General features: G+C 39.0%; 1 protein-coding gene across 2 annotated transcripts; it reads right to left on the reverse strand.

Moving 5' to 3' along the window:
* Nucleotides 1-109: 109 nt before the first annotated feature.
* syt6b (synaptotagmin VIb) lies at nt 110-19,751 on the reverse strand. 2 transcript variants are annotated; one of them, XM_027012471.3, is made up of 7 exons: nt 19,641-19,751; nt 5,380-5,737; nt 4,202-4,778; nt 2,834-2,954; nt 2,542-2,713; nt 2,244-2,394; nt 110-2,106 (listed from the first exon to the last, which is right to left on the reverse strand). In XM_027012471.3, the coding sequence occupies exons 2-7, from the start codon at nt 5,544-5,546 to the stop codon at nt 2,035-2,037; spliced, it is 1,260 nt and encodes a 419-aa protein (XP_026868272.1). In that variant the 5' UTR covers nt 5,547-5,737; nt 19,641-19,751; the 3' UTR covers nt 110-2,034. The 2 variants fall into 2 exon arrangements, with proteins under 2 accessions (XP_026868272.1, XP_081561525.1); XM_081705399.1 differs by having other exon boundaries at nt 5,380-5,724; nt 19,641-19,719.
* Nucleotides 19,752-23,210: the final 3,459 nt, after the last annotated feature.

Raw genomic sequence — 23,210 nt, forward strand, 5'->3', positions numbered from 1 at the left:
TGCAAAATGTCAGTGTTATGCTACATTACTTTGGAGCACTCTGAGAAAAAAAGAATGTATACAACAAACCTAAACCAAACAAAAACAAAGAAACAAACAAAAACACAAATCGGAACTGACAACTTTAATGACACATTTAAAATACAATGGGTAATCATGATCTGAAATAATTAACTACAACAACAAATTCTTAATATAAAAATGAAAAGTGACTTGTTGCCACTTGAAAATGAAAGAACATTGTGTCTATGATCCTATAGTAGGGGCATTCCAGCCAAAGCAAGTAACAGCTTGCATTACATTAAGGAAGAATTAATAGGTAACAGTAGAAATACAGAACAATAAACATATGTCAAAGTTCACTTAACTGGAAATTAATACAAGAAAAACAGCAACAAATAGTTCATTTTTGTAGAACGTTATAAAATATTTTAAGTACTTTAAAGCTCAAGGAATGGCAGAGACTTTCAAAGAATAACAGTGTTACAAGATTCCTGTTCCTAGCAGATGCACCATGCCTAATGGCCATGCACTCATAGAGTAAACTCAGTGCTAAGATGGGGGCAGTCACAGACAGTGGCTTTAGGGATGTGGAGAAAAGTTGGTCTGTGTCTGGAACCACCAGGAAGCCTCTGATTACAGCTTGGTGAAATAATAATTTATATAAATGAGTCTTCCAGTTTCAGCTTCATGTCATGTGGATTGTGGAGGATAAGATGATGCGTGACCCATATGTGATCACACATATCTGAGTAATTTAAGTCCTACCCTCCTAGCGAATGATCATCGCTATATAGAAAGAGCATTTGAAGATACTGGATTGGTAATATAATCATAAATAAGCTAAAGACATTCTGGTAAATGTAGCCCAGAATGTTTTTTTCCCTACTAATTGGAAAATACACTGGAAAATGTCAAACTATACAATTTATATAGCGATTCCGTAAACAGGTCTACTATGATGAAAAAGATACATTTCCATTCTGAATTATGCATTTAATGATCAAGTTAAATAATATGCTCTTGCTATGTCATTTTCTACCTATTTATAAGACAGAAAATGTCCTGTCCACATCAAACCAATTTAGAACATTAAACTGAAGAGTATTCTATTTTATATTGAGTGGTACTTTAAATGATATTGCTTAAACACAGAATTTATCTTAATCAGAGACACTGAAGTGAAAATAAATAGGCAAAATGTAAGATACATACAGGTAACTAAAAATAAGTTTGCTGGTATGTTTCCTGGGATATTCATATAACCTTTTAACATACCTCTGTATCAAAATATCTACAATATTTTAATATTTGTTATTGGAAATTTCACAAAAAAAGCTTATTAAATTTTACAGGTGTCAAATAACTATACATAAATAAATACATTTGTAAACAGCCAGTCTGAACCTATTTAAGCAATACAGTCTTGTCTCTTGGCATTGAGCTTAAACTTGCTGGGTAGCAAACAGTATCACAACATCACAAGCAAAAGGAAGATCACAGGAGTACCTCTAGTCTGACAACATGGAGGTTTTGCCAAGTTTATGTAAACCAAAATGTATGTCTCTCAGTGTCTTTCTTATACATCTCCCTTCTATACCAATTTACCAATACTACAAACAAAGTCCTCAAGAGTAGCTTAGAACAGTTTTTTAATGAGATTTTTACAAGATTATATCAAACATTCGTAAACTGCCTATTTGGAACACCAAACATACATGGCAATTTATTAACATAACTTTCTGGACTTGCCTGTGAATGTAGCCTGTAGGAGACTCTGAGACCTATGCTGAAAAAACAACAACCCTAATGCCCCATCTAAAGCTTGGCGAGGCTCAGTTGCACGTTACAAATGAAAGTCCTTCTCTTTGTCTTCTCTTCTTGTCTTCCCTTTGTCTGTACCAAAAGACATGCCCACACAGACAGACGATGCACCCCAGGTTGTCTTAGGACATGTGTGATTCTTACCACAGATTCCCTGGTAGGTTGTGGGCTGCTGAGAAACCTTAGGATGAAGTGCTTCAGGCCTCTTCTCTACGGACTGGACGGTAGTCGGGGAGATGGACAGGAACCCTGACTGTCGAAGCTTGCTGTGCGTGTCTTCCACTGAAACAGACCGAGAGAGACAGACAGAGAGAAAAAAGGGTGGAGATCATTGCAGTGAGACTATATATTTGTGTGATAACTATAACTATGTGCTCAGTTCTGATTTTTGGGTTGAAAACATTAAAGCAATATGGCACCTCTTTCTCAGACTTCTTAGGTTCCAGGAGAGGGTGCCAGTGTGCGATGGGTTTGCGAGGATAAGCCAACATCTCATTCCAGTGATCTCTTCCCAGCCCTTCTGCGTGGCATCCCACACGATTTACACCGATGACCTCATTGTGTCCCACTCTGCCCACCAAAAATAGAAAACAAATGCAACAGAGAACTGAGTTAAACCCTTACTGGGATGAATGCTCCTCAAAGACTATGAATCTTAATGCTTGTGTTGAAATGGTTTTCCTTTTAATTTAAGAGTTTACGCAAACTGTAACTCACAAATCATAGTCCATAACTGATATGTGTAAGCTGACTTGCTCCATGTTTTCTGGAGGGATGTCAAAGATAATGGCTTCATTGTACACAGGGTTTAATGTGTTCTTCTTTATTGTAGTTTTCTTCTTTTTCAGCCTTTTCCCATCACAAATGAGTGATACTTTCACATATGGATCTACCAGCAAAACAAATAAGTGTTACATGCATGTCTCAGACCGGCTGTGTGTTGGGTGTGAGAAAGATTTATGACAAGATCACAGCAGTGGCGCACACACACCCACACACACAGATGCACCTGAGTAACCTGTTATGTCCATGGCTTTAAGGTTCCTGCACTTGATGACTGTAAGAGTGAGTCGTCCTGCAGTTGGTAGGTAACACAGGGAGAACATTATCTCCCCGAGGTCAACACTTTCCTATTGGGATCACACACACAAAACACATATTGATTCAGTCAGTTCTAATAAATACTTCTAGAGCAAATGTACAAGGTATAACTATAATTTCAATTAGAGATATATGTTCCTATTGTATCTAGGAACATAGTACACATAACCTCACTAAATTACAATCTCCTCAGTCAACAAACCTCAGATATGGATTGTTTCTAGAGCTCTCCACAAATTTAGAAAGAGTTTTAATAAATCAGATTGAGAACATGTGCAAAAAACCCATGTATTGGAACATGTAACAACCTTTGCCAATTATTCACTGCCTTAAGAAAGTAACTACAGAGATATCAGAATGTACATATGTAATTAGGAAAAAACAGTATAAACATGAGATTCACTTTGCATGACCATTTTTCAAAGTTATGGTAGGCTGCACATTACTATTTTGTTGTATATCACATCTGAGAAAATGATTTAATGAAACACTGACAGAACAGAAACATCATAATATTAGACATCTACAGTCCCATTAACTGAATATCAGTGTGGTTGAAAACGTTTATTCCTACTCATTCCTATAGTGAAAACTTACTAGCTGGGATTATAGCCCTGCCAAAGAGATAATTAGGACCACAATTACAACCTGGATCTTAAAATGATCATATGAGTTCTCATTTTACAGTTCACTGAAGTAATTTAGTAGATGACTGCAAAGAAGCTTTTATATAGTGTTTCTATTTAAGCTCTAACTACTTGGGTGATTGTTGAGGACATACCAACGTGCAGGAAATTTTAGTATTTTCTTTGTTTAACCCCTGTTCTAAACATATCTATTATATAGATCACATAGCTTGCCTTAATATGGTACCTACTAAATTCTTAGTGAATTTACTAAGAAAAACTGATACACTCATTTAATTTAATAAGGGTTAACAGTTTTTACTTTTTGAAAATGACCAGTTTTCTGGATGTCTACTGTCAGAAATAACTTCATTTACAAGAGATAGTTACTACTGCTCTAACCCAGCATTGGGTGGCAAGAAGTAAAAACATGATAATTGCAACGTCGTCTGTATCTCAAAAGACATGAAATTTATATCGGACATATAGCTGGAGGAAAAAACCATTAACTATCTAATCATTAATGTTAATAAATATAATAAACATATATATATGTAAATATATCATGTGCTGTTCAGATGTGAGCCTTACCCATTAAAGACATTTCTGCCACACCCTATCACTGTAATAAAAGGGATAGATTGTCTTACACTAGTGGTGTACTGAATGTCTTTCCAGATGGAAGTTTCCCGTGAGAGGTCGGACACTTCAAACAGGTTTTCGAGTATCACCTCGCCAATCATGTCATGTCGAGAGAAGCGGTCAAAGTCAAACACGCTCAGGTGAAGCTTCCTAGCTGCCAGCTCCTCATAGGGGACAGGGAACTGGAATGTCTCGTCGAACGTGGGGTTGAGAGTTTTACGGTGCACACGGGTCTGGAACTTGCGCTTGCGGTCTGGCAGCAGGTATACCTTGACGTAGGGGTCTGAGCTGCCACATAGATCTTTGGCAGGCAGATCCTGTGCCTCGAGGATGTTGACGAGCAGGAGCTCGCCCTCGTAATCGTACTTGAGTGAGAAGTTGATCTTGCCACAGGTCTTGGCTGCGCTGTTCTTGGATGACTCCTCGGTCTCCTGCAGGCTCTGTTTGTACAGTTCAGGCTGGATGCGGCCAAGAGCAGCAGCTGTGCAGGTGGGATGATCTTCGACGTCCAAACATTCGCTCCCGCGGTCCAGACTGGTAACATGATGCATCTGTCTGGGTAGGTTTTTCTTAAAAGAATTATGCCTGGTAATATTGAGATACAGTTTAGTCACTGAATCATTCATGCATGTTGGTTTAATGTGCCAATCTGATGTGCCAATCTGCACTTGAATTAAACCTTGCACTCAAACATTAAATAAATAAGTGTACTTTTAAAGTGTAACTGGTACATATCTGACTTTGACATTGAATAATATAATTATGTATAGATTTATAGCTCACTCACAGCTAGCACAACTACTGAAGCATTAGTTTTGATCTAGTTCAGTCATAAGGAGAGAAAAATTTCCTGCTGGGTAAACACACTCAGTAAACGCCAAGGACCACCTTCATTTCTAATGGTTTCAGACAGTTATGAGATTTTAGGCAATAACTCGATTTGGAATGACTGTAACTAAACTCAGAACTCCTTGCCAGTAATCTATCTTCAAAACATTTTCTATCTTCAAATGAACTGTGTATACTAAGTGAATGCTCAAAGATTTTAGAATCCAGGTATGCTACTGACAATACTGCAGTAACTCCATCTATAGACTCCATCTATAAATGTTTCAGTATTGTTGGCAGCCAGTGTGAGCCATTTTTAATGTAGTCTTTCTCTTTCCAAAACTGGCTGAGACCTAACCTGTTGGAGGAGGCTGGCTCGGTGGTCTGCCGTGCGATGCGTGTGCGTTTCAACAAGTGGTCCTTCATGGACAGCTGCACATCTGTGGGGATGTCTGGTGATGTATGACTGATCTTCACTGCCGCTTCTAGAAAATTTCCAGGTCCCTTCAGCTTGTCTGCCGCCATGATTTCTCCGTGGGGTGGATAGTAGTCTCTGTCACCTTCTCTTGCTGTCTCGGGGCAGGTGGGGACGCTGGGCAGGATGGCTGTGCTGCGCCAGGGCCCCAGGCACAGCTTCCAGGTGGCGAGGGTGATGCCACCCAGCAGTACCAAGCCACAGAGAACAAACACCAGCAGGAGGAGACTGAAAGAGATATCTGGTGAGGACAACGTTGACAGGAGGCAGGGCAGACATGGGACAGGTGTATACAAGAAGGGGGAGACAAAGAGAAAGCATCTTTGAAAAAAATCTAAATATATTTTCAGCAGTGATACATATTCCCAAAGCAATTCTGCCTGGTTATTTAGATTAAAGTTTTCAGTCAACAAATACAGATAAAACTGATAAGATATTGTCTATTTGGAAACACAATACTAATTTTATAAAGGAGAAAAAAAATCACCTCGTAATAAAACAAATTTTTTTGTATCAAGACCACAGCTGTATTATAAACCTGAAAAGAATAAAGAAGGTGTAAGAGTGACCTAAATAACAGCTTGAGCAGTCTGCACAAATGCAGTACTCTCTTTAGCGTCCAACCCTAGACTGATATCTGTGGTCATGCTGACTACTAAATCTGCAGTTGTCATTGCTGAGCCTAGGACTGGGCCACCCAGTAGGCTGCCCAGTGCCACCAGAGGGAGGCACAGAGCTTCTCCTCATTAATTAGGCATTATCAACAGTACCTGTGAGTGCCCCAACTTAAGCCAGTAATAGAAATTCTCATACTATTCCTCTTGAATGTCTCTTTCTCTTGACTTTCTTCTCCTTTGCCAGGTCAAATCTCATGGGCTTGTCTTACAGGGCTGTTCTGGCCTTTCTTTAGGCTTGGAGATCTTTGTCTTAAAAGCAAAGATCTTGTCTTATCTGTGTTATTAGGATTTGCCCCTCATTCCCATCAGCATTTGGTCCTAACCTCCTTGGAACCTCGTTCCAGTGGTGGTACATTAGATTAACACATCTCCTGAACTGTGGGCCTGCAGTGAAAATCCCCCTCAGTGTACAGTTTAGTTTTCCCCCTTGTAAAGAATGTTTAGTGCTCCTGCCACCTCTAACACCTGCCAGGAAACATTGCTTTGGTTGATTGTTTCACTTGCAGTAACTGCTCTGCACTTGTGTCCACTCTCTCTGGGTGGCTCACAAGGTTTATACAGGACTCCAGTACAAGAAGACCTAGTTTTTTTTCCATCTCAGTGTGAATGCCATGCTACAGAAAGACTGAGCCAAAGACTGAACCCAGCAGGGTGCTAAGATTTGGTGCAGTTATAAAATGCCCATGCTATTAGGGTGTGACTATCAGAAGATATGAGCAAGCAAATTCTGTTTCAGCTACAGGACCTTGTGGAAACCATGCAGGCTGTGGCTGCCCTGACTATGTGCACTATTTTGTAGTCCACTTGTCCTGTGGGCCCTGATAGAGGAGTGGAGTCTCATTTGTCTAACCCTGAGAGGTAAAATGGGCACTTGAGTCACAGCTGGAGTTTCCTTCTCCAGTGCCCACTTTTGTGCAACAACCATCTCTATTCCCCACAGAGCAACAACACTAAAGTACAATACATGATTGATGTCAGCACAGGGTTCATCTGCCAACAATTAGGTTGACACAATCAACAGATTTCTCTGTGCTTGATCCAGGCACAGGCAGAACAAAAAGGCAAAGATTTTGTTGCCCAGTGTTATCAGAGCTTTAATAAAATCACTGTGAAGGACTGCTACCTTTGGCCCATCATGACCTCTGCCTTTGTGGCGATGCAGCAGACTTTTACCAAGATCTACATGCAACCTCATTTGAGTCAAGCAAGGGGACAAATGGAAGATGGCCTTCATCACCTCCTGCGCCCACTTACCGATTCCCTTTTAGGTTAGCAAAGGTACCAACACTTCATTAGCCAGGTCCTATGGGTAGCTGTAAACTGCTAAATGTGCATGTACCTGGCTACTCATATACAGCCAAACACTTGACAAACATGTAGCCCATGTCAGGTGGGTTATCCAGCTACTTCTCAAGAACTACTGGTAAGTGAAACTGGAGAAATCCATCTTCCATGCTCCAGCCGTACCCCATGTCCCTTCGCTTGGTGCAATGCTTTCTGGGCTCTTCTTTTGGGCATTTTATCTGAACTTTAGCACAGATTTCACCTCTCTAACCACCTTCTCAAAGAAAACAAAGGGGTGGTCTGGGAAACCCAAAGCTCAGAAAGCCCTTGAGGAGCTCATATGCCACCTGACAACAGCTTCAATCTTGAGCTTCTTGACTTATAGCTCTGTTTTGCAGTGGAGTTTGTTGCTTTTAATTTTTGGCATAGGAATTGTCCTATCTCATTGCCTCACAGCCAAACTACATTTGGGATGTTATGCTCCTGGCAATACAGGGCAATACAGGGATCATGGTTGTAGTCAAACGATTCTCCAGGTTTGGGCAATTTTGTGTCGAATAGTTCTCTGAGGCTAGATATTTTGTGCCTAATCTGCAACCACTGGCCAAGGCATGCTTGTAGTTAGGGTCTACAGCCTGCTCGGTGATGTGGTCTTAGACTGCCCAAGTTTGTCAATGGGTTCTGGAAGCCCTTCTGCCAGTGCCTCTGTCAGCATCCACCAATGCACCAATGCCCTTATCCTGGGTTAAATATCTCCCTGGCAGAAGGCCTGTGCTGTTCTATAGATAATGTCTGCAGACTGTAAGCAAGTTGCTGACATTAACAGTAAAATACCAAAAAGTAATTGGGGCTCACATTTTGCCTGGGACAGTGGGTCTGGCTCTCCACTGGAGCCTTGCCTTCACATATCAAAACACAAAAGCTAATCCCACGGTATGTAGGACCCTTCAAGTTAGTACACAGGATTTACTCAGTCATCTTCTGTATTTGTCTCCCTTTATGATACCATGTTTCATGTTTCTTAGAAGAAGTCAGCAGGGTTTCTCCTGGACTCCCGGCAGGTGCAAGGCAGCAGCAAGCATGTTGTGGACTGGGATGTATATAAGCCTGCAGAGGGACCAGGTTTGTAACATCTTGGACCGAGCAGTGATCAGGACTTTCCAATGTGACCGTGTGGCAGGTCTGGGAACATCGGGTGTTATTTCTTGGAGGAGGGTACTGTGGTACCTGAGTCTGGACCACCTGCTAAGCCAGTCTTAGCCAGAGGGAGGCAAAGAGCCACTCCTCATTAATTAGTAATTATCAGGGGCATCTCTGCCTACCCCTACATGAAGAGCTTGCACAATGCCATTTGCTCAGTTTTGGGTTTCAGTGTTCTGGCACGAGGCTACACAGCAATGATAAATATCCTAGACAGTTTCTCTTAAATATTCTTTTGTGTCAGGTTTCCTGTCATTTGCCAGATCACATTCCTCAGGCTTCTCTCATGGGGTTGTCCTGACCTTCTTCCAGTTCTTAAAAACGTTTTTGTATTGTCTGTGTTCCTACTTCTTGCACCTCATTCCTTAATTCCCCAGTCTTTGAGTTCTTTAGTTGGGAAAAGGAAAAAAGAATATTTAATTAGCATTTCCCTCTGATTTCTTTGGATCATCATTCCACTGGTGGTGCATTAGGTTGACCCCACTCTCCTGACCATATTGGTCTGAGGTTTGATTTCCCCTCTTGGTGCAGTTTACATTTCTGCCTTTTAAAGAGCGTTTAGAGGTCCTACCACCTCCAGTACCTGCCAGAAAACACTTCTTTGGTCGTTGATTGTTTTACTTGCCCTCTCTCTTTCTTATTTTAGTGAGTAACACAAAAATATGTCAGTAGTAATCATTGCTCAAACAGAAATACAACAACAGTGCACTCATTTAAATAAAGACTGAGTGTGATAAACTGTCTGGAGCTGGCACTAGCTGTGTTCTCTGGAGTTAAACGAGTTTCTTCTTCAGTCAGCGTGAACTTCCCAGAATCCTCACATAGCTAACATTTGCACAGGAGAGTGCCTGCTCACTGAATTTCAAATGCCTGAAATGTAATTAAGAACAGCTGTGATAAAAAAAAAAGAGAAAGAAAAACGGGGCTACAAGCCATTTTTCAAAGGAGCAGAACTATACAGGATGCATCCTCTAGGCTGCAGCTCAGTCTACAGCCCTAAGCTCAGATGATTATATCTGAATGGAGGAGAAAATGCTGATGTATCTGTTTTTTCTTGATAATTACAAATGTGTTGCCATGGGAGCCTCTGGAGTATGAAACACTTGGAAAGCAATCATGAAAATGACCATAACAATACAAGCACATTCAGTATAGATTTTAATTTTAAAGGTCCTCGAAGTATTATACTTCATCACACTTGGACAGTTCTGGGAGCTTTACAAACCAACATGTTGACAGAGTACTTAACACTGGGGCAGTTGTGGGGATTTACAAACCAACACTTCAACAGAGTTCTTAAGTTATAAATGCATGGATGGAGTTGAGAATACCTTTCATTTACACTCACTTCCCACTGTATTAGTAAATCTAGATAATGAGTAACCTCACTGGCTACTTTATTAGGTTCCCCAATATCATATGAGCATTTTATAAGTCAGTATAATTACAAACTGTAGTTTATCTGTTGTCCTGCACTATTTGTTTGTCATTTTTGATTAATTTCTCAGGCAAGTTCTGACTGGAAGCAGTGACTGGATACAATCTGGGCATTAGACTATTGTTATAATGTCACGGTACGGCCCCTCCTCCCAAACATCTCCCTCTGTGTGTGTGTGTGTGTGTGTGCTTGTCTGTATGGCCACACCCTCCCTGTGTTTCACAGCTGCTCCTCATGGTGTATTGGTAGTGTGCGAGTATATAAGTCTTTTGTTTAAGTGTGAATATTGTCTGTGTTTAATTTCACGTGTCTGAGCGCTACGTTCAATGTTTTTGTGTGAATAAACGTTTTGTCCTGTTTCACACAACTCATCCTCGCATCCTGCTCTGCCTCCTCGCGTTACATATTACAGTACAGACACTGACATGGTAGTTGGGATTTCAATTATATGTGTTTATAGGGAAAGAAGGGCACTAGGGTTTTACATGTGTTTAATGTGATGCAAGGCTCCCTAACTTTGAAAAATAATGATACAACTCAATGCAAAGTTCTGGTAAGAACTTTGAAAACTAAATGATACAACTCAATGCAAAGTTCTGGTAAGGTTATTGTTTTTTGTTTTTTTTTATCAGAAAGAGACGCCTTTTTATTTTTTGTGTCATAGCATGTGCATGCATGAAAATTATCCCAGCAGCTCTGAATTTCTTTTACCGCAGCTTTGTGTCTATCACCAAAAACAAACAAACAAATATACAAACAAGCAAAAAAATCCAAATAATTCATTGATTGCACAACAAGAGCTAGGCTACACCTTCCCGGTCACTCATGAATTTAGTAGAGAAGAAAATCTCTTAAGTAGAATTTTTGATGCTGTTTGGCCACACCATCAACTGTCTAAGTGACTGAACTTGTTTTCTCCTTTGTATATTGTGTCTCTCTCTCTGTTCTTGTTGCAGAGTCAACTAGAAGGCCACATGCTCCTCCTGCTCCTGCTCTTGTCTCCAGTCCCAATGCAGCACCTGTATGTCCACGCAGGAAGGAATGGGGTAAGCCACCCTCTAAGCAGTCGCTTCACCACCACCCTACGGGAAATCTGTCCCTATCCTTGCACCTTCCTTATCCTAGCTCAGTATTCAGGTTTTTTTTCCTGCTCTCTTACCTCCCCCTGATCTATGACCTCTTCGGGTGCCTGTGCATCTGAAGCAGTGTATGTGTTAGTGGGGTGGAGCTCTGTCACAGAGTCTCCACAATGGGAGACTTCACACTGAATCCTCATTTCTGACTAAGTCCATGTTTGCTTCTGCTCATTGCAGAGCAACTCACTAATTTCCTGGTTGCACATATTCTGTGTTTTGACCTTGCCTGTTTTTTTTTTTGTTTGTTTGTTTTTTGTTTATGATCATCAATTCACCTGCATGATCAACCATTCTGACTTCCTTACTCCAGGAAATGCTATTCTAAATCTTCCTCATCCATACATCCTTCTGCCTGGGCAGCTTACTCTTAAAATTTAGTACTAGCATGTAGATACTCTTTGGGCTCAAGCTCTCTATAGGGAGACACGGTGAGCTGATATGTCATACTACATTTCTTCTAGGCCTTATCTCTGACTCCCTGTTGTGTTACAACAAATGCAGTAGAAACACTGGGGAATCTCCTGTTTTACTACTTGCCATTGCTCTGATATGGGAATATTTATTTCTCCTGTGTTAGCTATGGTGGATGTGGTGAATGCTCACAAGGTCACCAAGTTCATAGGCTTGACTGTCAGTGAGCACACATACATACACATAATATATACACATAATATATTATGTTAATAATATATTGATTGTAATATGTCATTTTTAGTGATATGTTGTTCAATCTTCTGAAATATTTGCACCAGAAAAAAATACATAGTGCTAAAGTTTACTCTGAATACAATAACAGCAATTTTAGATTTAGAGGTGGGATAGTTTCAGAGCAGTGGATTCTGAGGCAGCCTCACTTCACTCTATTCTGTGTGAAATAAAATATTGTTAGGTATAATGCAAGGAAATATAATTAGTGCATTAAATTTAATCATTTCTTTAAATGTATACTTTTAACAGAATCCCTTAATGATGCACTGCTGTTTTGGGGCAGGAACACATCACCCAGAACCAACTGAAATTCTCCCGTTGGCAGGGCCTCCATGTTAGATGCCTCCATGTCGGCCGTTCAGAAATGTGATATATCTGGAATATTGGAGGTCCAGGTATTTCCACTCTCCCTTTATCCAGGTGTTGAATGTGAAGGTAGGGACAACCAGTTCCATTAATCATTTAATCATCTACTAGGGATTATCAAATCTGGGACCATATTTGGATTAGAGGTCCAGGTTTGAATAGCACTGTGAGACATTGTTGCACAAAAAAAACAAAAACAAAAAAAACCAACCATTCCTGGCACTATTTCTAATAATTTAAATCTGGTATATTTTATTTTAGTTAAAGAGAGCCACAGACTGAGATATGAGAATAAGACATAGATAGATAGATAGATAGATAGATAGATAGATAGATAGATAGATAGATAGATAGATAGATAGATAGAGAGAGAGAGAGAGAGAGAGAGAGAGAGAGAGAGAGAGAGAGAGAGAGAGAGAGAGAGAGAGAGAGAGAGAGAGAGAGAGAGAGAGAGAGATGAATGTATTTTTTATATTTCCAACAGAGGCTGAAGCAAACCCAGCATTTGTGGATCATTTCCTTGGACCAATGAATCTAATTAGGGCTTGTTTGGTATCAAAACGCATAGAGCAACCAAAGCCCCAGGGTTTTTCCCCCACTTCAAGTGCCTTGAAATCCAGCATGGTCTCCATAGAAACCTGTCCATTAGTAATTTCCCAAACCCTACATTAACTTGCCTACTCTGAAAACAAAACAAAACAACAACAACAGGATTTAGCACAAAATCTCGTTAGAGTGACTGGTAGTGATAGTTGCAGTCATAGCTGTAACAGCATGGGTTATACACAACTTCCACAGTATATGGTTAGTGTCACTTAATATGTTCCTCAGACTGTCTGCCCTGTATCATCATACAGGCACAGCTGACCACAGACATTTGGTTATTTTCAGTGACTGTTTAAAGCAAGGAAAAAGTACAGCACCAATACTTCTATTTCACTTCAATTTGGCTATATATAGACACAGAGTTATTTCAAACAAGACTAAAGAATTAAAGAATTAGAGACTAGAGAATCAAAATTACTGTCAAATCTTAGAACCTTTTTTGTTCTTCGTTTTTTATGATCTTTTGGACTAAAGGTAAATGAACATGTTTTTAAAGCTGAGTATGTAGTAATCATCTATCAAATCCCTTTTCCAGCACCTATTGGACTAGCTAGATCAGAAAAGCTTGCATCACTGAGAAGTTGTCACAAGAAATTCCCAAGGCAGAAAATTGTCTTCCTGTGGGACTACGAGTTCATCCAGCATAAGCCACTCGCACAATGTTACACAGTCACAAAGCCTGACTGCTCAAAGAAGACATGTGTAGTTCACTTAACTGTGCTCCTGCAACAAGCCTGCAGTCATTCACACACCTCCTTTCAATACCCTTGTGACAGCTGTGGTCTGGGCTGCAGGCCACTGCTTTCAGGCTTGTACACATTCTAGAACATAACAGGCCCTAAAGCATCCTAATGCAGTAAGATAATCTGGTGCAAAGCAAAAGCAACACCTTATGAAAGCATGTCAATTAAATTCCAGGATGACATGAAGGTGCACCCTATGACTTTTAATATAATACTGACGTATGCTTTTTAGTGTTTCAGCTATAGACACATTCAATGCTATTTTCCGGTCAGGGGTCAAGTTCGAATTCTACAGATCTCTTATTATATACAGTTGCAAAGTAGACAAGAGTTTGCAAAGCAGCATTTCTTATGTAAAAACACTGATCAAATGAAACAGTGCAGTTGAACTATGAACAAAAAATTGCACAAATCTGATCCTTGGAAGGCATTGAAGTGAGTATCGATAATGCAGTTTTAAATTTGAATACACTGTATATATAATTCTGTAAAGGGTTAGAAATGTTTAAGTCAATTTCAAATCCTTCAAATCCTTCAAGAATTCACTTATGGAAGATTGGTTTAGCCCAAGCTCTTTTGCTAATAATATTTGCTTAAGCTCATGCTCTTGTGGCTTTCTTGAAAATATGAAATCCTAAATGTTCTTACCCTGCTCTAATGGCAGTATACAGACATGGAATGACTGTAACTGTCACGCTATTACAGCCCAGGGCTAGCCTAGGATAACCTCTCATGCAGGTAAGCTTAATGTAACGGACTTGACCACTGTGCATAAAATTTCATTTTCATACTCTCATTGTTGCATTTTTATCAGTCAGTTTGATGATAAGGCCAGCAAATGACCACCTATCTGACTGAGCCAATCTGCAAACTTGATATCAGTTTAATCAATAAACATTTCACACAGAGTGAAAAGATATAATAAGATAGTCTTCTTAAAGGGTGAACTCAGTGTATTTTATTTGCTTAAGATGCAGAATGTGCTTTCCTCTGCAGGATACCAAGACAAAAATGGTTCAGTGTTTTCCAGATCTGGAAGTTCAGTCCTGGATTAAATACCCCAATTTTTCACTGAAAACCTAATGTAACTCTATTCATAACTGCACCTTTTTTTGCATCCAGAAACAGGTCTTAAGGTCAGACCCATACTTCTACTAACAGGGTCCAATTACTAAAACTACCTCTCTATCTCACAGTTTCAACACTTTGAAACACTTTAATCATCTGCAGTTTTCTCTGTTTATCAGAGAAACCTGATACCAATCATGCAGGCATTTCAACACCACACCCAACTGTCTACGGATGTCAAGACAGCCAGATGTGTCCAGTTAGTTCTCTTGTTAATTCCACACACCCATGACCAGCAAATTATTAACCACTTTATCCTTCCATTTGCTTTAAATTTGTCAAAGAAATGTCTGAAATGTCTCAGCTAAGACAAGAGTTTTTACACACAATACCTGTCAAATAAAACATTTACAAATATTAAAATCAATTTAGCAATATGTTTAACATCATCATTTGACACACATGTACATAACCACATAAAAGGTAAGCTAAATGTATATATATATATATATATATATATATATATATATATATATATATATATATATATATATATATATATATATATATATATATTTACAGTATATAATCCTACCATAACAGAAACAACACTAATTATTATAGCTCTTGAAAGAGCATCCTGTGGCTTTATGTCGGTGGGGCAGCTGTTTCATGGTTGAGAGGCTTCTATCATTTATCACTAATTCTTCTGTACTGTTTATTACATGCCAGTTTAAAGGTTTTTGAAAATCTTCATGTTTCTTTCTTTTCAAAATCACTAAAAACCTTCTAGTTTTTCATTTCATTGTGTCTCTAAGTGTCTGCAGGCCCTTACCGTACCAGTCAAGCAGCGGTTTTTAGGCTAGCTTTTGGTACTGCAACACCAAACACTTTCATGGCTGTATTTTTCAATACTGTCAGTTCATCACTTCATAGTTAATTATGGAGTGATTGTGATACTGTTCTCTGGAAGTTCCTAATTGAGATGCTGTTTCCCACTATGTTATTCATTTCCTTAGATTAAATACTTCATTACTGTGATATCAGTCATTGAAAACAGAACACCAACCATGACACACTGGTAGAAGGAAAAATAAAACATGAAAGAAATTGAGAAAATTCACACACTTTGTCTTAACCTTTAAAGCTCTTTTGCTATTTTATTAGTGGTGTGAGATTAAAAATGTGTGACATAACCCTAGCAATTAAACAAGGCAGCAAAATCTTGTTCGATTGTTAACAAGTTATTAACACATTCCTTGGCCACTTAGCACCCATCATTTTAATGTGTGCTCAGCAGAAGCCCCCTAAAAAAACAACTCATTACACACAAAAATCACAAAAGTGCTGGTTTCAACTCTCAGAGCAACATGAATAGCTCTCATAATGAAGGCACACAAGACATGACAGTGTCCCCCCTTGATAAGCCAAAGAAATCATAGAATGCGCCTCCATGAGTGTGCCCTCCCCTTCATTCTCTGGGGAAAGTGGGTTAGATTGCCATTTGTTGTGCTGGGGACTGAGGGGACGTGCAAGCCAGAGATAAGAAAGGAAAAGAGCACACGTGCTGCTTTTGATGGACACGGGCAGTCGTTCCCTGCAGGAGCTGCACTGAGGGGCCAACCAGAGTAGTGAACAGTGCAAATATCCCTAAATCTCCCTGTCAACTCTTCCTGAAAATCAGCAGTAAAGTCTCATGGGGGGGGAATAATGAGACATATAAAGGAAGGCCTTAGAATATGTCAGTGCAGCCAAGTATTAGCATCAAAGTGTCTACTGTAGCCTATACCACAATATCTACCATCGGCCCAATGGGCCTAACAACATGCTTGTTGCTCATAAAGATATATAGCTTTTGGTGTGCAGTTGACTTAGTATAAAAAAGATAAGCCCCTTTGGCCTTTTCAAAGATCCTTTTCTGAAAGCTACTTTAGGCTACTTTAAAATACACTGAGAAAATTGTTACTCAAAGAGTTAGTTTTCTTTATTTTGTGTTTCGAAGACCGTTCTTTTTCACATTTTCTTATTCAAAATCTAAAAAGGTGTCTGGTTTATGTCCACCAGTATTTTGGTGTGTTGTGTTTGTCTGTTCTGCGTTTTCTATATACCTGCTCCATTCCAGATTCCACTTTCGGATGAACTCCAATCTATTTATTTATTCCATGCCTTTTTGTGATGATGTCATCATTCCAGGACTGTATCAAGACTCATCCAAATCCACTCAACAGCTTCATGCTCACTATTCTGATAAATTTATATGGCTGGATTCCATTGTTTGCCTACTATTATTACCAAGTCTTGCTTTGTTCTTAGCTTGCTCAGATTTGTTTGCCCGGTTATATAAATATTTCTCATATTTAAATCTGAGTCTAGGGTGTAACCGCCATTTTGTTTGGGAGTGGGTTTGTGCTTGTCTTTGTGTTAGTCAGGGAGTAAGGGTAATGCTGTGGTTTTGCTTTATGTGTTTACACAGTTCATGTAGTTGTTGTTTGTTTTCAGTCAGCTTTGTGGTTTTGTTTGTTGTTTTGGCTGTGGGTGCACCTAAAGTCAAGACCCTGCCTTTTGTTAACATTATATGACAGTAAATTCAATGTTCCATTTTTGTTCTTTCCATTACACTTATTCCATTTACCCATCTAATCTGTTATTTATGCACTCACCCATTCAGTTACAGCTTGAGACCAGACCAGCTCGTGACAGATTCCAGTAAATGTCACTGTACAACAGACGGGGTGGAATCTGATCGATTTCACTAAAGTCGTCAGATTGGTGTTCACTTACAGCACTAAAATCTCATTTTCTGTTTACTATCTGTAATCTGTGGCTTCTTATGTTCCCTTCTGCCTAACCAAAGTATTAAAAAACATTTGGCTTACAATGGTAGGCCACACTCCACCAAAATAGATATTTTTGAGATCATTTTTGAGATTTGCTATTTGCATTCTTATACTAAAAAGAATTGATTTCACCGTTTAATAGTGCTCCTGCAGGCAGATGCTAAATCAAAGCTAGTACATAAAAATGACAAAGCATCATTAGTGTCATAACAAATCTACATTATATATATTTTATATTTTGAATTAGAATGAATTTGAATTAGAATGGATAATAAATATAGACTTACAAGTGCAATTCATTGTTTTAAGTTCTCTTTTAGAGCTTAAACAATAACAAGCAGAATATTTTCATGTAAGAAAAACAACTGTAATAGGAAAAAATAGATCTTATATATTCTGAAAAATCTACTACTATTGTGAATAATCCTCTACATACCTTTATACATACATTTAATTAAGATATATCAGTTTGTGAATTCCACAAATGGCTGGTTTTATCATTATCAGCATATTAGCAGTCCCCTAAATGGCAATTCAGGAACTTGCAGACACTGTATCCAGTTGTATAAGAGTTCCTTAACACACTGCCAGGGGACTTCAGTGTGTATAACAGCTCAGGCAGAAAAGAAAAACAACACACTCATGACCCATAATTACATTTTAAGTAGGCCAGTGAAGGATAAATAAAAAATTAATTACGTAGAAGTGAACCTGAAACTGACCGTGCAGACTGCCCTGCAGTCAACAGCAACATTTTCTGCATGCGGTAACTACAGTAGTTCCCCTCCCAATGCATTAAACATAAAGCCGACCTGCAGAGTGTCCCACTATGAAGCACAAGGATGCATTCATGCACTTGGGGAAACGGCCCTACCGTGTCATCCTTTTAAGCATATCCTTCAGCAACTCACAGCATGTGAGAGAGAGTGTGTGCATTTCCCTCTTTCTGCTTTGATTATGATGATGGGCCCTTCCCCATGAACTGAGGGCATCTGCAGGGCTAATGGGAGCAGCAGCCCTGCCATTTACTTCCTACTTTAGTCGATCACTGAAATACTGCGAGGGAATGGCAATGCACCATTTCCAGCAACTGCTGACAGTGTACCTGGCGAACTCTAGTTATCACAGTTGAATATTTGCTGGCGGACGGAGGGTTAATCAACAAGCACCTGCGGTGCTGGAGTCTGTTACAGTCCCACACCTCTACTAAGGTGCAGCAGGATATAGTGGGTTTAACTCTGCCTGCGCACGCTGGCCGGCTATCTTGTTATGGGTGCAGTGATGTACTAGGCTGTTGCTGCACCAGTGATGCAGGTCACTGCACTTGTAACACCCTCAATGCATAGACACACAGGTTACGCACCCCAGCAACGCCACCACATTCACATGCGCACGCACTCTTTCCTCAGCACCCGCTTACACTCTTCTGTTCCTCTGTTTTTATGCGTCTGACACAAGTGGTGCTTTGAGTAAGAGATAACATGCTTGTGTGTACACAACACAGCACTCCAATCACAAGAGTGTTCGCAGTGCTCTAACCTGAACCCCGTCTTAATGCTGGGGATTAACTGCAGTAGATGAGCGAGCGTTTCAACTCTTTACGTCCTTCTGCAACAGCAATCCCCGCGTTCACTGCAATATGTTTAACGGACTGAAACGCTATGGAGTATCCTGCATTAAGATCAAGGTAACGTGCGCGGTCACACACCAACAAACAACTGGACCCAGCTAATAAACACTTTCTATACGTAAAAGTTTTAAAAGTTTACCTGAATAAGACTACTTCGCACCGTTAAAAAAGCCGTCTTAAAAAGCTTTATCTATACGAATAGCCCAAGCAGATCGAAGCATTTCTGAGACGAAACACAGAAACTGCTGAACACCTGCATCAAAAATGCTAGACGTAACGGGTGAAATAAGATACAGCATCGTACCATAGACATGGGGCACTCAAAACTGCTAAGTCGGCATCCAAGTTTAAAAGAAATATGAGTTACACTATGATGCAGCGTCTAAACCGCGACAGCGAATAACCCTGAAATGGCTTAAATACTTCGATCATCAAAAATGCGCAGTCTTACCGTCTGTCCTGTTGTATTCCCAGTTGCGACTCCTTCTGTCAGTTTCCCCGAAGCCCCACTTACGCGATCCACTACCTTCGCAGCCTCACTAGCAAATGAGCTCGAAGCAGCCTCGCGCCTGGGACCCCGTTTCTATGGTACCCCGAGGAAGCCAGTCACTGTTGAGCATTTGACGCTGTATTATAATTGTCAAAGAGCAGAGAGAAAACCTATTCACAAAATAAGACCACGGTTTAAATTCGTGTTCTTGCATCGAAAAGCTCAAATGGCAGTTTTTCTTTTATGTATGCTATTATCCCCCAGAATCAAAACCCACAGCAGTTACTTTACATTTAGTGCAATGAAATAACCTTGTAAATAGGCCTTGATGATGATTTCTTTTATGTCCACAAATGAGTATTTGGACTGCATGCATATTAACTGGATAACCTCATGAATTTCAAACATAACAAAGCAACAATGGGGTTTGGCTGTAGGATGCAGCAAAACGAAATTATTTTAAAGCCGGCTGTGAAAACCCAAAGACATTTGCTTTTCTGTGCAGTTTGACACACAGTGAAGGAAAAAGAGAGATGTCACTGTATGCACTTTTGGATTGTTGACACATGTAACACTCAGGTCTGACTGTGCAAGTGCCTGGTGAAGCAGCATCTGTGGTATGTGGATCATGCACTGGGGAGTTCATTAATATGCTCTTTAACCACACTAAGCTTCCTTGATTCACTGGCATCTCCCCAGCCAAGATGTTGAAGTGCCTCTTAGCCTGGTTCAGGGCTGAATAGCATTACAGAGCAGCGTCACTGTGACTATATTGAGATGGGATTGTGAATCTCTGTTTCTTTCTGTCTCGCCCCCCCCCCCCCCCCCCCCCTTCTTTCTCTCTCAGTGTGTGCTGGGCAGTGGGACAGTGTTGTACCTTCTGCTTCTCACAGCATCATATATCAGTTCATGTAATCACAACTAGTAACAACCAGCATGAAAAAATCCCTTGAAGAGTCTCATTTTAAAACGTTATTGAATGATGTTATGAATTTTGGCTCCCACTCCTAATTCTGGTAGATGTTATCTACCTGAAATCTTTAGATAATGTAACCATGTTAATGAGAACAGTTCTGGGTCTAAAGAACAGGAGCCATTCTAATTTTCAAATTCTGCATAAAAAAGATACTGTACAAAGCATATTGTAATGGAAATCACACACTGATTATTCATGAATTCATTTGCATCTGCTAGGCTTTGCCATTCAACCTAGTGCTATGCACTAATTGAATAGTGTACAATTAGACTATACTGCTTTGAGGTTTTAATTGGCAATTGGTTTCTTGGACCTCAGGGTTTGCGTAGAGCAAGGTTAATGCAAGATCTTACTAGAATAGCGATAAATACAGCAAAAGCAAGTTGCTCATTGCTCACTAGCTAAAGGTTTCGTACACAGGCCTGTAACAAGCTTTGAGGTCCAGAAGGTTTTTTTTTTTACATCACTTATTAAATTTAATGTAGAAACAGCAACATTCTAATAATTATGGTGGAGTGTAGCAAGAAAAGTGAATGAGCAGTGACATGATTTAGTTCTCAACTGACCTCAGAGCAGCTAGCTAAGAACTTAACTAGATTTTTAACTGTCAGACATTTGTCTGTAATTCTTAGATGATAACTATATCTACATCTGCTTTCCCCTCAAAATAACCTATTACCCGTGAACATAAATGTGAGGTTTGTGTTGATACTCCTAATAATGAATAAACTTCAGCTTCTTACGAACTGACTATAAAATAAAGATTTCATGATTTCAATTATTTCACTTTACAAACAAAGATGAATGCACAGAGAGATGAAACTGGGCTAAATAACCCTGTAAAAAACTGCTATAAAAATAAGAATAATACCAATGTGAAAGTCAATGTTATAAATGCATTTACTGCAGACATCAGTATGCATTTTAGTCCGAATAAAATGACAAATTAATGATTAAGTAAAGTAACATTATTCATTATTTAATTAATGAAAGCAAAACAACCAAATAGAACCAAGCAGTGAAAGATATTTATGGAAAAGGAATAACAATTTAATAATTACAAAGTAATAACAATTTTTTAAAAGAATGGAGTGATGGGAAATGAATAAAGTCTAAACAAAATATAGGTAGGTTTAGTTTCATTTTCTGTTTTCAAAAGACATGATGGACATTGTGGTAAAACAGTGAAGCATGGAAACACATTAAGATGGGTAAAAAGTTGTGTGATAGGCCTACACATATTCAGCAGAGTGGTTGATCACTTTATGTTTAACCACATATTTAAACTATTTTTTAATCTTATGAATTACATTTGTCTTAGACTTATATTCCTATTACACACTAACTCATTATAAAACATTGTTTTTTATTATGTAAATATTGTTATAGGAGCGTAAATATTAATATATTTGTATGTCTTTATATTTTATTTATATTATATTATATTTATATTATTACATAAATATTATTATAAAACCCCCTTCTTTTTTTTAATGATAGCAAACACAATTCTACCAGTGAATTCTGCAAAAATCAGGACAGTTTGCTGTTTTGCTGACATCTGGAAAAATCTGTGTCCCCTGAACATTCTGTGAGTGGATAATGCCCTCCCCATCCAGCTCAGAAACTCAGTAGCATTGCAATGGCCTCTGTCTCAAGTTTGTAGGTTCATTGTTTTTTTTCCCCCTACAGTCTATCAAAGAGCCCACTATGCATGACATAAAAAAGAATATATATATATATACACACACTTTTTTTTTCCTTTTATGCTTGAGTACATGTATTAAAACAGAGCTTCATGTGACTCAGTTCTTGTTCAGTTTTGGCCTCTCCTCAGATTTGCTAACTGACATATGTTTGAAACCAATATGCTCAGTCCCTGGTTGATTCTATAGGGCATAATGACATTATTCTGTTATATTTCTACAGATGCAGTACTTTGTGTGCGGAAATCATGTGAGAACCATGTAGAGTATATTAACTATTTAGATATTATACATTAGACAAAATAATAAATGCTTGAATTGCAGCTTTACTGCATTTTTATTTCATGAAAATGGTCACTGTTTTCCACATACTAAAAGAATGGAGAGAATACTCAAGAATACCTCCATAAAATCAAGACAGTTCCTATCCATATATAAGCATATAAGAAAACGAAGCCATTGCAAAGCACATTAGTCTCACTTAGACCAACTAGTGATGGTTATAAAAACATCTGTATCATCTAGACCTGCTACAGGATTAATTGGTTCTGCAGTCTCTCTCTGCAGTCTCTCGCTGCAGTCTCTCTCTCTGTATTAGTTTAGGTCCTAATGGCAACATGCATAGTTGCATAAAATTTTGATTTGTCAAAATTTGGCAGTGCACACCTAGAGTTTATTATATTACATATGTACACTAAATTGCCAGTTTATAAGGTATACATACTTTATATAGCTGAACCTAGAGATTAAATATCTTGTTTACTAATTCTACATACATACAGAAGTGGTCTCAGGAGTAGTGAACTGACAGCAAACTGTAACACACTGTGATTTCCATCATGTTTATAA

This window comes from Electrophorus electricus, chromosome 22 (genome assembly GCF_041902795.1).
Source record: "Electrophorus electricus isolate QZ-2024a chromosome 22, ASM4190279v1, whole genome shotgun sequence".
NCBI classification, from domain to species: domain Eukaryota; kingdom Metazoa; phylum Chordata; class Actinopteri; order Gymnotiformes; family Gymnotidae; genus Electrophorus; species Electrophorus electricus.

Coding starts and splice junctions, on each gene's coding strand:
- syt6b (XM_027012471.3), bottom strand. CDS start 5,546: ATGGCGGCAGACAAGCTGAAGGGACCTGGAAATTTTCTAGAAGCGGCA. Junction 2,395..2,541: donor TCAGTTATGGACTATGATTT/GTGAGTTACAGT, acceptor TTTGGTGGGCAG/AGTGGGACACAATGAGGTCA. Junction 2,107..2,243: donor CTAAGAAGTCTGAGAAAGAG/GTGCCATATTGC, acceptor GGTCTGTTTCAG/TGGAAGACACGCACAGCAAG.